The 16,226-nt window shown below is 51.7% G+C and overlaps 2 protein-coding genes across 3 annotated transcripts in view; one reads left to right on the forward strand and one right to left on the reverse strand.

Annotated features, from left to right (window-relative positions):
* The first annotated feature begins 5,286 nt into the window (after window positions 1–5,286).
* SLC66A2 (solute carrier family 66 member 2) overlaps window positions 5,287–16,226 on the forward strand; it is a 76,892-nt gene continuing 65,952 nt past the window's right edge. For both annotated transcript variants that reach the window (XM_066579456.1, XM_066579455.1), the window contains exon 1: window positions 5,287–5,392. The gene's annotated coding sequence lies outside the window, so the exon portion shown is untranslated. The remainder of the gene's footprint in view (window positions 5,393–16,226) is intronic.
* On the reverse strand, window positions 5,842–10,414 carry LOC136578649 (putative uncharacterized protein ENSP00000383309). Its single transcript, XM_066578843.1, has 2 exons — window positions 10,297–10,414; window positions 5,842–7,433 (listed from the first exon to the last, which is right to left on the reverse strand). Exons 1-2 carry the CDS (start codon window positions 10,412–10,414, stop codon window positions 5,842–5,844), a joined length of 1,710 nt encoding a protein of 569 aa, XP_066434940.1.

Genomic DNA, 16,226 nt, shown 5'->3' on the forward strand with positions numbered 1-16,226 from the left:
ACATATCTGGACCTCATTGGACTAAATAGCCTTTTAAATCGGAGCGTGGTGCAGTCCCGTGCGCAAAACCCCTGCCCTATATGTGCAAAAAGTACATTAAACTGTGCCAATATGTGTGTAAATCCACCTCAAATACGTTGCTCTAAAGCGCAGACAATTGCGCATTTGTCCGTGTGCAACTGCCCAAAGGCCCGTGTCACAAGCGGCGTATTTGCGTGTGCAAAATTTGAGTGCAGAATACGCAGAAAATAGAACCTATTGATTTCAATGTGTTTTTTCACAAGTGTATTTTGCGCAAAAAAACACGTAACATGTTCTATTTTTCAGTGCATTGGTGTACAATATAGCACATATTGAACTTATTAACTTAATTGCTCCTTCCAGTGAATAGGAGCATGTTTGGTGTTTTTTGCACAGGCAAAGGGCTTATTCAGACGACCGTGTATCAGCCGGGTTTTCACGCCCGGCCGATATACGGTGTCCCTCTCTGCAGGGGGAGGAGGCTGGAAGAGTGGGGGGCAGTGCTCTGAGCTCCCGCCCCCTCTCCGCCCCTCGGCACTATTTGCAATGGGAGGGGACGGGGACAGAGCTAAGTTTTGGGACTTAGCTCCACCCCTGCAATGGGAGGGGGTGGGGCGAGAAATTGCATGCGCAAATAATACAAAAGAAACACGCATGCATGCAAATCTGCACAAACGCGCATGTAAATGCCCATGTGATACTGGCCCAAGGCTCGGTTTGCACGGCGCAATAAATTATTTGAACGGGTTAACGATGTCAGAGTTTGCTTGTGCAGCCTGATTATACAGCCAGATAAATTGTTTGCAATTTCGTTCTGCATTGCATGTGGAAATCGTTCAATCTAATTCACTGTATTAGTATATTTTCATTTTAGCTATTAACGCTAATTAAAAATGAAGCCTGGTGGCAAACAGCTCTTACTTTCATCATAATGATGTAACTTTTCCCCTTCGTCTGCCCATGGCTATGTGATGCCAATGTGAGGTCCCTCCAGTAGTCTTTCTCTATGAACACAGAGTATAACTTCACATGCTTTCTGCATGTGCCCAGCTTCCACTGCACTTGAAAATAGCCGCCAGAGGCTACCTGCGCACGGGCGGGCGCAATATCTAGCCGAGAAACTCCCCGATATCGCTCTCGCCAATGCGTGTTTCCACGCTGATGCAAGACATTTTTCTGGCAAGAACGCCTCCCACCTCTTCTGCAAAGTAGTGATCCTCCGGCGCAGCTTTCAGACGCGTTAAAGGATCGGCAAGTATTTCCCGTGGTTTTCAATGGGAAACCTTGCATCGTACTCGTGTGCCCATTGCACGCCGTACGGTGTGTTTTATTGTCCCATTGAAAACAATGGGTGATGCGCTCCAAGGAACGCAAAAAGATAGGCCATGCAATCAGCAATGACTTCCGAGTGGATGGCCAGGCGAAATCACATGACCGCTGCGGCACTGTCAGCGCTACTGGGAACAGTGTTCATATCCTAGACACCATGGTGCAAGGAATTTGGGGACATGATGCTGTGGCCTCTAATTGGCTTCAGCCTGGCTTTCTACCCGGAACTCGCCACCGATACCGGCAGTGGCTGCCAGCTGCGTCCTGGGGCTCCAATAGAGGTGAGTTTGCCCTCCTTTTTTCTTTTAGGCTCTAATGACAAAACTCCTTTAATCCCGATTTTGTATGACCTATGTGGTACCTGTGGAGATCTGCTTATCCTCCTGAGGTTGCATCCACTCGGGCTACAAAATCTCGCTACAAAACGCATGTATGTGAAGCCCACGGTTCCCTATTGGTCCTATTGGTGTGAAAGAATCCATTGGAAACTATGGGCTTCACATAAATGCGTTTTGTAGCGATGTTGCATCTCTATGAAATCTCGCGATTTTGTAGCCTGTGTGAAAGAGGCCTGAAGAACATCCACTCCAAATATACCAGCTGAATGATTGCTCAAAAGAGTAAATTGAAATGATAGTTAAACCGGGTGCTGAGCAATAAGCCGAGAGTCCCTCCATTTCAGCTTACCAAAAATATATAGTTACTGGTTGATCAAAAGTCATCTGGTGTGAAGTCGCAGTTGTTTGTAGTTGAACGACTTGTGAATGACTTTACATGCAGATCCCCTCTATGAACAATGTCTTGGCAAACAACTAATGATCAATCCTTGCTCTGTGTAAATGCACTGTTGGCCGTACGCCTCAAGGAACTTTCTGAGCGACTATCTGAACAATGGTTGCTCCGGGTAAAGGCACCTTTAGAAATGTGATTTTTGACACACCTCAGTTGAGCAGGAAAAACCTGCTCTGTAGAATCCTGGAGATGTCCGGGTCCCATTTTATTGTACTAATTACAGGTCCCTGTAAATAATTAGCATTAGTCATTTCAAAAGAGAATACTGTAACAAAGTATCTTCTCCTGTGATCGTGCCACCCAAGAAGTTCTCCTGTCCGCTCTGAGGAAGTTTACCTACACAGTAAAGTGGTGGGTCTCTGTGACCTGGAGCTGCATTGCGTTGGGTACCCAGTGACCTACTGGTTTATTTTTCTGGACAATTTAGTCAAAAATCGCAGACTGTAACATTTTTGTTACAAATTCTAAAACCAAAAATAAGTGCTAAAGATTGTAATAAATAAAGGTCCATAGTGGGGGGTACGAACATAAATACATTAGCAACAACAATGAACTATAAAATGATTATAACTACAAACACAATGACCTGCACCAGTATATACAGCGTAAAAAAATCAAGGATGCGTAGAATCATAGAATTGTAGAGTTGGAAGGGACATCCAGGGTCATCGGGTCCAACCCCTGCTCAGTGCAGGATTCACTAAACCATCCCAGACAGATGTCTGTCCAGTCTTTGTTTGAATACTTCCATTAAAGGAGAACTCGCCACCTCCTGTGGTAACCTGTTCCACTCATTGATCACCCTCACTGCCAGAAAGTATTATTATTTTGTCATGGTTAGTGGCCAAAAAGTTCCTATTTTTATGGACTGTTTGAGAATGTATGGATGTCTGACAACCAAGGCAAGCCAACATACTGGTGAATGCTGCCAGCAGACTGAATGCAGCACTCTTCTTGCTGTCAACAGTGAAAAAACTGCTGACTAGAGTTGAGCGAACGTACTCTGGCGAGCTTGATGCTCGTTCGAGTATTAGCGTACTCCATGGTGCTCGTTACTCGAACGAGCATCAAATCGTGTTTGACCCCACCCCAGCTTTGCCTCCTCCCTGCTGTGACGTGCCTGTTTTGGCCCCTCCCCACTGCAGCGCGCATCATTCAAAAATTTTTGGTCTGGCAGGAAGGGAAAGGTGGGGGGAGGGAGAGAGGGAGACCAAGAAAAAAAGCTCGGGACCCAGCGTCCCATATACAAAAATGCTCGAGTCTCCCATTGTAGTCAATGGGGTTCGTTACTCCAGTAGAGCTCTCGAATTTTAGGAAAAGCTCGACTCGAATAACGCGGACCCGAGCATTTGGGTGCTCGCTCATCTCTACTGCTGACCAAAGTTCCAACAAAACTCTTGTCAGCCATGTGAATAGAGCCTTCAGTTAAGGCTCCACACTAATATTGGGTTTGCTGTGACATAACCTTATCTTGCATTCAACCTGAATGTTTTCGTACACGTGGAGATAAGTGTGCACCAATTTCAAGAATTCGCACATTTATCTCCTGCAGCGTTCTCATTCACGGAATCACGTCATCAAATGATGGTGTGAAGCACTAAGTCTCATAGCAGCATGGTGGCTTAGTAGGTAGCACTATTAGTGCCTGGATTAAACCTATCCAAGGGTGATATCTGCATGGAGTTGGTATGTTCTTCCCAAGTGTCCTCTGATTTCTTCCAAGTAAAAACATGTTTCTAGGTTTAGTTGGACTTTAGATTGTGAGACCCAACGCGGGCAGGGAGTGATTAAAGTGATGGCAATCTCTGCACAACACTGAGGAATAGGTTGGCACTATTATAAGAAATACAATGGGTCACTGCCGAAAAAGACATGGGCGCCAGAGCATTGCCCCAAGGCTTTAGAGCAGGGGCGCACAACCCACAGCCAACATGTGGCCCACAATACCATTCTGTGCAGCCCCCAACCATCTGGACACAGAAATGCTTGTCTGTATGTGGTGGCTACTCACCGCAATGGGCAAGCACTAATGGTCACAGCATAGCCAATTTTTGGTGCCCCTTGTATCAAGGGAATGGGGTATCTTGACCCATTTGCAACTCCATAAAGGAGTTTACGAGTTGGAGAGGTGGCCGTCTACGCACGCTGCTCTCCCCACTGCAGTTTATGGAAGTTGTGAAATGTTAGGCTGTTACCACAATGCCCATAGGCTACAGTGGGGAGCCACATGCACACATAGAAGGAGTGCTGATTGGGGAAGAAGGGGACCTCCACTCTTCCGTTGGGTCCTGGAAGTGGAACGTGTTCACATGAGATATTTTTTGATATACCATAAATACCTCAGATGGTAATATTTTTGCAGCCCTTGGAATGTGAGAATTCAGGCGCTTGAGCAAAAAAAAGGTTAGGCACCCCCGATTTGGGGTTTTCCTACAAGGGGCATTTTTTTGCAGCAGGAAATAAAAATTGTTGCAGGTTTGTGATAAAATCTGCTTGTATAGCATGCGGATTCACAGCTGATTTCGTGCCTCTGGTTGGAGGGGGTGAACTTCCGCAGCATAAATTGACAAACTGAGGATCTAAAATCCATTCCGTGCCAGAATCTCCCTGTAGATTCCGCAGAGATTTCTTTATGAGTGTTTGGCTGAGATTGGGTAGCACTGGCCACCAAATGCGCAGGGTATCCCCCATGTGATCACACCTCACAGTGACGAGGTACACGTGTTTCCACCGTCCAGTTTTGCATCGATTTGAGAAAAGATAGCAGAAATAACAAAAAAAAAAGATTTTGGGGGGGATCCAGATCCCTTGGATCCAATATTTGAAAATATGCAGCATGACCGCAAATCCGGGCAATCTATTCACAAGTGGGCACCGCTTAAAGTGACCTGCGAATTGGGCATGGACTGGTCGTCCACTCACTATATGTAGATAGCTATATATGAGCTGCCATAATCCCGCCCCAGGCACAGCTTGTGCTCTACATAGTCAGTCACAGGACGGGCACTCTACTGCCTCTGCCCTTTTAGTGGCTGAAGCCTTCCGGATACTACGCCACGTGACACCGCCACGTCACTGCTCCTCACACCTGCACTTCCTCTGGCTGCAGCCGGCAGTTATTGTGACGTCACGGTGGCAGAGCCACGCCCCCGGCCCGGGGTTTCAGCCAATGTCCTGTCTGGAAGGATGAGGCAGTGAGAGCCGGAGTGTCAGTGCGGGGCAGCCGGCCGCAGCATCAGCGACCACACCGGTAAGGGCAGCGCCGGGCCGGGCTCAGGGTCTACCAGCTGGGGGAGGAGCTAACTGCATGTTGTATGCGTGTGACATGCGCAGGACGGGGCTGCTGGGCTCCGGTACCTGCAGTGTGTGATGCCTAACAGCAGCCCGTTGTAGTCCTCAATTCCGCGTACACTGCTGCAGCGCTGGGGGGTGGCGGTCACCAGTGCTGCCTGGGGGTGTAAAGTAGTGGGCACTGCCAGCCAGCTGCCCTATAGAGGATGAGGAGCGGGGGTAACAGAGAGGCAGAGGAGATTGGGTGGTAGGAAAGGAGGCTGAGGGGTGGTAGAGGATGAGTGCCGCGAGAAGTAGAGGCTTATGGGGGCTAGTAGCAGAGGGGCGCTGTTGAGAGGATGGTAGCGAAGGAGCGCCGGCTGGGGACTGTAGCGAAGGAGCGCCGCGAGAGGTAGAGGCGGCTGGGGACTAGCGAAGGAGCGCCGCGAGAGGTAGAGGCGGCTGGGGACTGTAGCGAAGGAGCGCCGCGAGAGGTAGAGGCGGCTGGGGACTGTAGCGAAGGAGCGCCGCGAGAGGTAGAGGCAGCTGGGGACTGTAGCGAAGGAGCGTCGCGAGAGGTAGAGGCGGCTGGGGACTAGCGAAGGAGCGCCGCGAGAGGTAGAGGCGGCTGGGGACTGTAGCGAAGGAGCGTCGCGAGAGGTAGAGGCGGCTGGGGACTGTAGCGAAGGAGCGTCGCGAGAGGTAGAGGCGGCTGGGGACTGTAGCGAAGGAGCGTCGCGAGAGGTAGAGGCGGCTGGGGACTGTAGCGAAGGAGCGTCGCGAGAGGTAGAGGCGGCTGGGGACTGTAGCGAAGGAGCGTCGCGAGAGGTAGAGGCGGCTGGGGACTGTAGCGAAGGAGCGTCGCGAGAGGTAGAGGCGGCTGGGGACTGTAGCGAAGGAGCGTCGCGAGAGGTAGAGGCGGCTGGGGACTGTAGCGAAGGAGCGTCGCGAGAGGTAGAGGCGGCTGGGGACTGTAGCGAAGGAGCGTCGCGAGAGGTAGAGGCGGCTGGGGACTGTAGCGAAGGAGCGTCGCGAGAGGTAGAGGCGGCTGGGGACTGTAGCGAAGGAGCGTCGCGAGAGGTAGAGGCGGCTGGGGACTGTAGCGAAGGAGCGTCGCGAGAGGTAGAGGCGGCTGGGGACTGTAGCGAAGGAGCGTCGCGAGAGGTAGAGGCGGCTGGGGACTGTAGCGAAGGAGCGTCGCGAGAGGTAGAGGCGGCTGGGGACTGTAGCGAAGGAGCGCCGCGAGAGGTAGAGGCGGCTGGGGACTGTAGCGAAGGAGCGTCGCGAGAGGTAGAGGCGGCTGGGGACTGTAGCGAAGGAGCGTCGCGAGAGGTAGAGGCGGCTGGGGACTGTAGCGAAGGAGCGCCGCGAGAGGTAGAGGCGGCTGGGGACTGTAGCGAAGAAGCGCCGCGAGAGGTAGAGGCGGCTGGGGACTGTAGCGAAGAAGCGCCGCGAGAGGTAGAGGCGGCTGGGGGTGGCAGCGAAGGAGCGCCGCGAGAGGTAGAGGCGGCTGGGGACTGTAGCGAAGAAGCGCCGCGAGAGGTAGAGGCGGCTGGGGACTGTAGCGAAGAAGCGCCGCGAGAGGTAGAGGCGGCTGGGGGTGGCAGCGAAGGAGCGCCGCGAGAGGTAGAGGCGGCTGGGGGTGGCAGCGAAGGAGCGCCGCGAGAGGTAGAGGCGGCTGGGGGTGGCAGCGATGGAGCGCCGCGAGAGGTAGAGGCGGCTGGGGGTGGCAGCGAAGGAGCGCCTCGAGAGGTAGAGGCGGCTGGGGGTGGCAGCGAAGGAGCGCCTCGAGAGGTAGAGGCGGCTGGGGGTGGCAGCGAAGGAGCGCCTCGAGAGGTAGAGGCGGCTGGGGGTGGCAGCGAAGGAGCGCCGCGAGAGGTAGAGGCGGCTGGGGGTGGCAGCGAAGGAGCGCCGCGAGAGGTAGAGGCGGCTGGGGGTGGCAGCGAAGGAGCGCCGCGAGAGGTAGAGGCGGCTGGGGGTGGCAGCGAAGGAGCGCCGCGAGAGGTAGAGGCGGCTGGGGACTGTAGCGAAGGAGCGCCGCGAGAGGTAGAGGCGGCTGGGGGTGGTAGCGAAGGAGCGCCGCGAGAGGTAGAGGCGGCTGGCGGGTGGTAGTGGAGGAGCGCCGCGAGAGGTAGAGGCGGCTGGGGGGTGGTAGCGGAGGAGCCTGACATCTTTATTGCCCGAGGCCAGTGACCCCTTTATTCTCAGACACGCCAGATAAGTCGTGTCGTTATACAAGACGAGGTTGGATCAGTTATGATCATCGCTGCAGTCCCAAAGATTCTCCATGAAAGATTGTTCTAATTCTAGCAGATTATCTCTGGATTTGGTGTTATTAGCGGCAGTTCTGGGATTATCCACTTAGTCAGCAGGAAATCTTTTTGTCCGCACGCCTTGTACAGTGTGATGTGCAGATATACAGGGGTGTCAGTGCCTTGTCTGCTGCTGCATCACTGATGGCAGTGGATGGGGCCTGGAGATCGGGGCTCGTGTTCAGTGGGCTTACGGGTTTAGACAGGAGTCTGCTAAACACATCTCATATGGTCGTAGGGGTCCAGGTGATATAGCTATACTACTTGGTAAAAAAAAATCACGTACCTAGAATGAGTTGTCGGGATTGAATAAAACTTTATTTGTGTCATTGTAACGATATAAGTGATTACAAAATCAGAGCAAAAAGATCATCTATTGCAGAGAACCGACCCTTTGAAGGGAGGCTCTAGTACTTCTAGCTTAGATGTAAGCTGTGATACGGGCAGGCATGAAGGCTCTAGTACCCTGTTGTACCGCCTCTAGCTTGGATACAAGATGTGATATGGGCGGGCATGGAGTCTCTAGTACCCTGTTGTACTGCCTCTGGCTTCGATACAAGATGTGATACGGCTGGGTATGGAGGCTCTAGTACCCTGTTGTACTGCCTCTAGCTTGGATACATGATGTGATACGGCTGGGAGTGGAGACCTACAAGTTCTGTATGGTATCTTGTGGCATACTGGTCCACATTTGCGGTAACTGATCCTCTAGATCAGTGATGGCGAACCTTTTAGAGACCGAGTGCCCAAACTGCAACCCAAAACCAACTTATGTATCGCAAAGTGCCAACACGTCAGGGGCCGGGCTTATCACGACATGATTTTACCCCCGTCGTTCTAAAAAGGACAGGGCTGTTTCAAAATAGACAGGGTGCAGATTCTGACTGCTTTTTGGATGTGGAAAATTCTGCAGCATTTCCGCATCCAAAAAGTTGTCAAAATCTGCACCCTGTCTATTTTGAAACAGCCCTGCCAGTTTCTGCCGCATGTAAACATACCCCAGTGGTAATAGTGGCCCTCCTAGCGATAATAGTGACCCCCCCCCAGTGGTAATAGTGACATACCCCAGCGGTCCCCCAGCAGTAATAATGCCCGCTTCCCCCCCAGCGGTTCCCACAGCAGTCATATTACCCCCCCCCCCCCCAGTGGTCCACCAGCAGTCACAATGCCACCCCCAGCTGTCTGCCAGCAATAATGCCCCCCTCCCCTCCAGCGGTCCCCCCAGCAATCATAATACGCCCCCCTCCCCCCTCCAGCGGTCCCCCCAGCAGTCATAATGCCTCCCCCCCCAGCGATTCTCCCAGCAGTCATAATGCCTCCCCTCCCCCCCAGCGATTCTCCCAGCAGTCATAATGCCTCCCCTCCCCCCCAGCGATTCTCCCAGCAGTCATAATGCTTCCCCTCCCCCCCCCCCCCCCAGCGATTCTCCCAACAGTCATAATGCTTCCCCCCCAAGCGATTCTCCCAGCAGTCAGAATGCCTCCCCCCCCCCCAGCGATTCTCCCAGCTGTCAGAATGCCCGCCCCCTGCCCCACATACTTACCCCTCCTCCTCGTGGGAGCGCTGCTCCTCTCCTGCCTGATCTCAGGTGTACACTGAAGGCAGTGTGCTGCTGTTGGATACCTTCTCCTCCTGCTCTTGCGGAACCAAAGTAGGAGACGTCGGGGGACGGGGGAGAAGGATCCTGGTTGCACACTGACTCACAGTGTGCGCCGGGATCAGCACAGAAAGCAGCGCTGAGTGAATGTCAGCAGGGGAGCCGCGGCCCCTGCAGGCATTCACTAGGGTGGTGAGCGGCCGATGGCGGCGCGTGCCAGCAGGGAGGGCTCTGCGTGCCGCCTCTGGCACGCGTGCCATAGGTTCGCCACCACTGCTCTAGATCGTGCAAACTTGTAGGCTGTGGAAATTGGTGTCCCAGATGGTCCCATACATGTTCTATTGGTGATAAATCTGGTGACCGGGCAGCCACAGAAGTGTGACAATGTTTTGGAGACATTCCCATGACCCCTTGTGTGTGCAGCCGAGCATTATCCGGCTGGAAGCCGCCATGAGAGGAACACATGTGGCTGCAGGATGCCCTGAACATATCGCTGAGCTGTCATTGTCCCTCGTACCACTACTAGAGGTGACTGACTGTCAGATGCGACAGCCACCAGACCATCTCACCAGCTGGGGGCAGTGTGCCTGTCCACAGCAAAGACAGAATTGAGGCGCTCACCCCTAGGTCTCCAGACACAAACATGTCTGTCAGTTCCCAAACTAAACTTGTAATCGTCGCTGAAGACAACCCGGTTCCACTCCGTAGCGTCCAGTTTCATTGTTCATGACACTACTGCAAACTGAGTCAATGGGGGCTGTTAATGGTGGACCACGTAACGGGCACCGTGAGACCAAATATCCTTCAGTCAAGCGCCTGGAAAGGGTTCTGCAGACACGGGGGCCTGTAACAATGCCACCTGCTTCTGGATGGTGGACAACGAACTAGTTGGAGCGCTGCTCGTGCTTGTCAGACGATCCTCTCTACCGGTGGTCTGTCGAGGGCGTCCTGAGACTGGTCCCAACACCACCTAACAGTATGGTGAGAATGGCCCAGGTGGCGGTGATTTGTTGATACGACCAGCCAGCTTCTTGCATCCCAATAATGCGCCCTTCTTAAACTCTGTTAACTGGGCACAATCTCTTCTCTGCATCGTAGAGGCGTCTAGTGGTCACCAAGCTCTACACAAGCGGAAGAAGAGGTCACTACAGATAAGGAGCCTATGAGAGCCTTTTATAGGACAATCGGGAACCACTTTTAGGGCCTCAGGTGGCAAGACCGTTCATCTTATCACTTTATAGATCTCCCTGAGATGTAACTGCACGCAAGCTTTACTGCAAAACGGCAATTCCTTTTTTTTTGACAAAGTGTATTTTGCCGGTTTTCCTTTCTCAAGTAAAGGCGGTGATGTCCTGTCTCTTACATTGCAGGAATCCACTCCAGATTCACACTGTACTAGTCTACGTTCTGTATACATTCGGCCACCGTGGACCTTACGGAGCAGTTCCTATTTGTTTTATTACTTTTTCTGTGGGTGGAATGTGCCTCAGTTGAGTCAGTAGGCCAAACTTCCGATGACTTCACAAATGGTTCATGTGTAGTAATTAGTAAGAACACCTCTTACCGTGGTACATTGATGATAAAATGTACATTCGGGGGGCGGGGAGCTGCGGGGGAGAGCCGGGAGGAACGGAGGGGAGATCTCTCTCTCCCTCTCTCACGCCCGCTCCCCGCCGCGACTCACCTGTCGGCTGCGGTGGCTCCCGAATCTTCAGGGACGAACAGGGAGATACTCGGCTAAGGCACATTACTCGAGCGAGTAGTGCTTTAGCGAGTATACTCGCTCATCCCTAAAAGCAACCCTTCAGTCCTGGACAAACAAAGATGGCCGCACCGCTGCTTTGACAACCTGATGCACAACACGCATTAGTATGTATCAGTAGTCTAGGACACTAGATGCTGTACTGATTAGCCAGTGCTGCTCATGTGGGAAGTACTGGACAATCAGAGTGGTGTCTTAGACTAATGATGCGTGCTACAGGTAGTCAAAGCAGTGGTGCGGCCATCTTTGTTTGCCCAGGACCGGACGGTCGCTTTCAAGTAGGAAAAAAAGTCAAGCTGGTCATACACTAACAATTTTGTAAATGTAAACCATTTTCTGCTGACCATTTGTTGCTTTTCCATGAGACACGAACTAGTGTGACGGAGGAGCGCTGCGAGAGGAAGCCGGGGGTGGTAGCGGAGGAGTACTAGTCTTGATAGCGGGCAATCGTCAAAATGATGAACTCTTGTGTTGAGTTTCTTCGGTCTTGATCGGTTACGGTAGTTTAGGGGGTTCTGCCAAACAGATCGCCACCCCATAAATTGAAGCCCAGCCTTAGGCCTCAGATCATGTTGGGGATCGTTGAATGATTTATCGTTATAACTTATGGCATGGTTGTCTAGGAAGACAACCCTCAGACCAGCATAAGTGACCGGTCCTTCGGAATACAATATCTGACTGCCTCCGGTGTGGCCGCTTATATTAGACCCGGCTGTGTTTTCTGACACATTTGTACAGAGTGAGTTTGTTGTTGGTGCTGGCTCTTTTTATAGTTTCTGCCAAGGGACTTTTATTGATGTAGGTCAAACGTACAAGAAATCTAGTGACAGCTGACTGTGCCATTTTTTTCCATTTAGAAAACTGAAATGAAGATGGGGAAAAAAAACCTGAAATATTTCTTTCTTTCTTTTTTAAATATTGAAATGAGTGGTGAATGAAACAAAAACTTTTAATTCAGTTTTTAACATTTTTTTTCCTCCTTAAATTCCAAAACGGAGATGAGCCGAAGGGTGAATGCACATAGGCGGATTTGAATTGCGGAATCCGGAGTGGGTGTCCACCTCCAGATTCCACAGTAAATACCGCCCATAGCATGCAATGCCAAAGGGATTCAGTATTATTGTATCTTGTCACCACCGGAAGCTAGGGGTTTGACAGGCCTTGGATGCAGGAACGCCCCTGTCACTCCCCTAGCTCCCGATAGGCTGACTTATGTGAGGTTCTAGCAGCAGCATCTGTATACATTGTTGCCTGGGCTGCACGGTTGGGGTTAGGGTTCGGGTTCATGTTAGGCTTAGATTATTAACTGTAAATACTTGCATGTTACATGGGTAACATGGAAGCATTTACAGTTAATAATCTAAGCCTAACATGAACTCTAACCATGCAGCCCAGGCAGCAATGTGTACAGACGCTGCAGCAATGAGTTTCCCCGGAGCAGCCGTCCCCCCTGCATGTCACCTGTAGCAGTCAACTCCTCGCTGCAGCAATCCCTCTGCACTGGGGCAGTGCTTCCGCTGCCTCGCTACTCCGGCTGTGCTTGCGCCACTGCCAGTGTCTCCCCTGCCGGCACCGCAGCCGCTCTGAGCCTTGCCGCTGCACTTGGGGGATTACGGACCGCTGTGCCTCTCCTGCCGGCGCTGGCTCTACATGTCCTGCTGGCGCTGCCACTACCGTTCGCAGGTTTACCGCTGTCCTTCCCTGCCAGCACAGCCTCTGCATCCTCTGGATGACCTGCCGGTGGCGGTGGCGCTCCGACTGTTGCCACTGCCTGTGGATCTCGTGCCACCGCTGCTCCCAGGTTTGCTGCTGTCTTCCTCTACACGCTACCTCTGGAACCTTAGTGCCCTGCTAGGACCTGCAAGCAAGCTCTGCAGACAATCAGCTACAGGGGGTGTAACTGGCCTGTCACTCTTTTCTCCACCACTACTTCCTGGTGGTGACAAGATACAATAATACCAAGTCATTCTTCATATACATGAGTGGAAACCAATTACAGTTTCTGCTCATGGATGAAAAATCACAGCATGCTAAATTTTTCTGTAGATTCCGCACGGACAGCTTCCAGTAAAGTCAATGGAAGCCGTCCGACCCACGGCTCGTCCACAATTAACATTGCAAGCAGACCACGGATTCCACAGGAAAAGTAGGAATTAAAAAAAAACAAAAAAGCAATCCTGTACTGCACATGTCCGACGGCAAGCTGTGCAGACCATCCACAGTGCAGAAAGAGGAAAAAGAAAGCAGGTACGTGCAGACGCAGCTGCTGCCAGGGCCGGATTCTGCATGCGGAATCCAACCCGCCTGTGTGCATGCGGTCTAATTCTCCGTTCTCTCTGAGCTAGTAGGTGGAGACTAGCTGCTATGATGTCTCCCATAGACTGCACACCCAGAGAAGATAGGGGGATTCTGCCTCCCTATTACTATCTTATACAGAGAAACAGAACTGACATGGAATATAAATATGTGAATCCCAAAGCTGTCAGGCAATAAAACACTTACTATTAACTGCAGCAACATCTGTTTGTTTTCTCTCTGCCCCTCCACCTTTGTCCATAGACTTCTTTTTCTTCTACTATTAATTTATCCGAAGTCTGTTGGAATGTTAGTGACCGTTTGACCAATCTGTCCACCTCTAAATATACTCATATGCGCACAATGATTCAGAAAATGCATATTAAGGTCCCATTCAGACAGTTATATTTTTCTTTTGCATCCAAATTCTTGGACGGCACATGGACATGTCTGTTTTGTACAGCTTGCGTTATCAGGATAAACAGCGCCACACCTGGCCACAGTCTGAATACCCCACACAACCTGTGGACAATTCTGGCACTGTTTGTTTGAAGAAAGCAGCCATGTTTTTTGACTCTTGAACAACCCCTTTTATACTTTGTGATAAGATCTAGGTGTACTTTTTCAGTCTTAACCCTAGAACCATTTAAAACTAGTGTGCGTAAGCCTTTATTCTACCCTATGGGGGAATATCTTGGTTATGACATCGATGGCCTACACTTGGGATATATATATATATTTTTTTATGTTTAACTTATTTGCAAAACGCGGCTTTTAGGCCTCCTTCCCACGAGCGTGACGGGCTCCGCCGCGTAATATTCCGCTGCGAAGCCCGTCACGGCGCCCCCCAGAGCCCCTATACTTACCTGCGGGAGATAGCGTGAAATCGCTTCCCCGCCCACCGCCGCCGCGTCACCGCCCGTCACCGCCCACCGCCCTCGCGTCACCAGCCGTGTCACGTGCACGGCCGGCCGTGTCACGTGACGCGGCCGGACCGCGTCATTTGGCGTCATATGACGCTCGGCGGTGGGCGGGAAAGCGTTTTTTCACGCTATCTGCCGCTGGTTACAGCGGGAGATAGCGTGAACGGACGGCTTCCATTGACTGCAATGGAAGCCGTCAGTGCGTACAGCCCGTCCTCACCCGCAGAAAATAGAGCATGCTGCGGGTGAGGACGGGAGAAATCGCGGTGCGTAATTCCGCGGTGGAATTACGCATCGTGAGCATTGTGCTATTAGGTTCAATAGAACCTAATAGCTGCGGGCAACGCAGCGGATTTTCGCCGCGAATTACGCGGCGGAAATCCGTTCGTGGGAAGGAGGCCTTACTCTAGTTATGTTCCCAGACTAGGAATGCAAATGTCTGTATTGGGTCGTTTTAAGTAGGTCATTGACCCGATTGCGCTTATCTTTGCTGTAAGTCTGTCAGAGCAGATGGTGTTTCTCCCACCATTTGCTCCTCGTGACTCTACGAATATACTATATAATTGATTGAGTTATTAACTTGTCAGTAAGCTGCTGTTCCCATCACATGTATTACATTTACAACGTATAGAAGTGTATTTAGTTCTAGAGGGGTTGTCCAGTTAGCGGACTACACTTCAGCAACAGCTCAAACTGGCTTAAAATAGCAGAGCTATTCTCACCCATCCTGAGCTGCGGGGATCCGGCAATGCTGCCCTATCTGCCCTGTGATTGTCATGGAAGATGACGTCAGCGGAAGTCACCTGACCGCTCCAGTCAATCGGAGGCTGCATCGTGTCTGCTCTGAACTGGCATCACCGGGTGATGGGGCATTTCCATGTTTCATTGGTGTGTCTCCACAGCTCAGGATGGGTGAGTCCAGCTCTGTTTATTTTAACCCTTTCCAATCCAATTTGTATCCTGGTTTTCCTAGGGGAGCTTACTCTTTTTCTGCTGTTATACACAGCGCTATATGCTGGCTAAAGCCAGTACTGCATGAGGTGACACATTGGATAGGCTCCAACAGCAGATAGGCTGGCAATATACAGTAAGAGAACCCCGATGGACATCTTCCAACATCAGAGCTGTACAGTATTAAATCATAATGTCTTTAGACGTCAGACAGTGGATTGGAAGGGGTTAAGCCAGCATGAGCTGTTGCTAATATGTTGTCTGGTAGTCGGGCAACCCCTTTAGGCCTCCTTCCCACGAACGGATTTCCGCCGCGTAATTCGCGGCGAAAATCCGCTGCGTTGCCCGCAGCTATTAGGTTCTATTGAACCTAATAGCACAATGCTCACGATGCGTAATTCCACCGCGGAATTACGCACCGCGATTTCTCCCGTCCTCACCCGCAGCATGCTCTATTTTCTGCGGGTGAGGACGGGCTGTACGCACTGACGGCTTCCATTGCAGTCAATGGAAGCCGTCCGTTCACGCTATCTCCCGCTGTAACCAGCGGGAGATAGCGTGAAAAAACGCTTTCCCGCCCACCGCCGCGCGTCATATGACGCCATATGACGCGGCCGGCCGCGTCACGTGACACGGCTGGTGACGCGGCGGCGGTGGGCGGTGACGGGCGGTGACGCGGCGGCGGTGGGCGGGGAAGCGATTTCACGCTATCTCCCGCAGGTAAGTATAGGGGCTCTGGGGGGCGCCGTGACGGGCTTCACTGCGTAATATTACGCGGCGGAGCCCGTCACGCTCGTGGGAAGGAGGCCTAAAGCTGGTTCGTTTTTTTGTTGTTTTTTTTTTCCATATATGTTAAATGTGTCGTAATACATTTCCGTACATTTGCGTCTCATTTTACATAAATGTACTGTTTTCGCTGTGATGTCTTACTTTTACATAAAGTTTTGTGGTTAAACACCATTAGTTAAACATTT

Source organism: Eleutherodactylus coqui, chromosome 9 (assembly GCF_035609145.1).
Source record: "Eleutherodactylus coqui strain aEleCoq1 chromosome 9, aEleCoq1.hap1, whole genome shotgun sequence".
In the NCBI taxonomy this organism is placed as follows: Eukaryota; Metazoa; Chordata; class Amphibia; order Anura; family Eleutherodactylidae; genus Eleutherodactylus; species Eleutherodactylus coqui.

Bases quoted from the DNA above. Each gene is read 5' to 3' on its own strand.
- LOC136578649 (XM_066578843.1), bottom strand. From the start codon at position 10,414: ATGCAGAGAAGAGATTGTGCCCAGTTAACAGAGTTTAAGAAGGGCGCA. The intron at 7,434-10,296 runs GTTAGGTGGTGT...CCTTCGCTACAG, and splicing joins TGGGCCATTCTCACCATACT to TCCCCAGCCGCCTCTACCTC.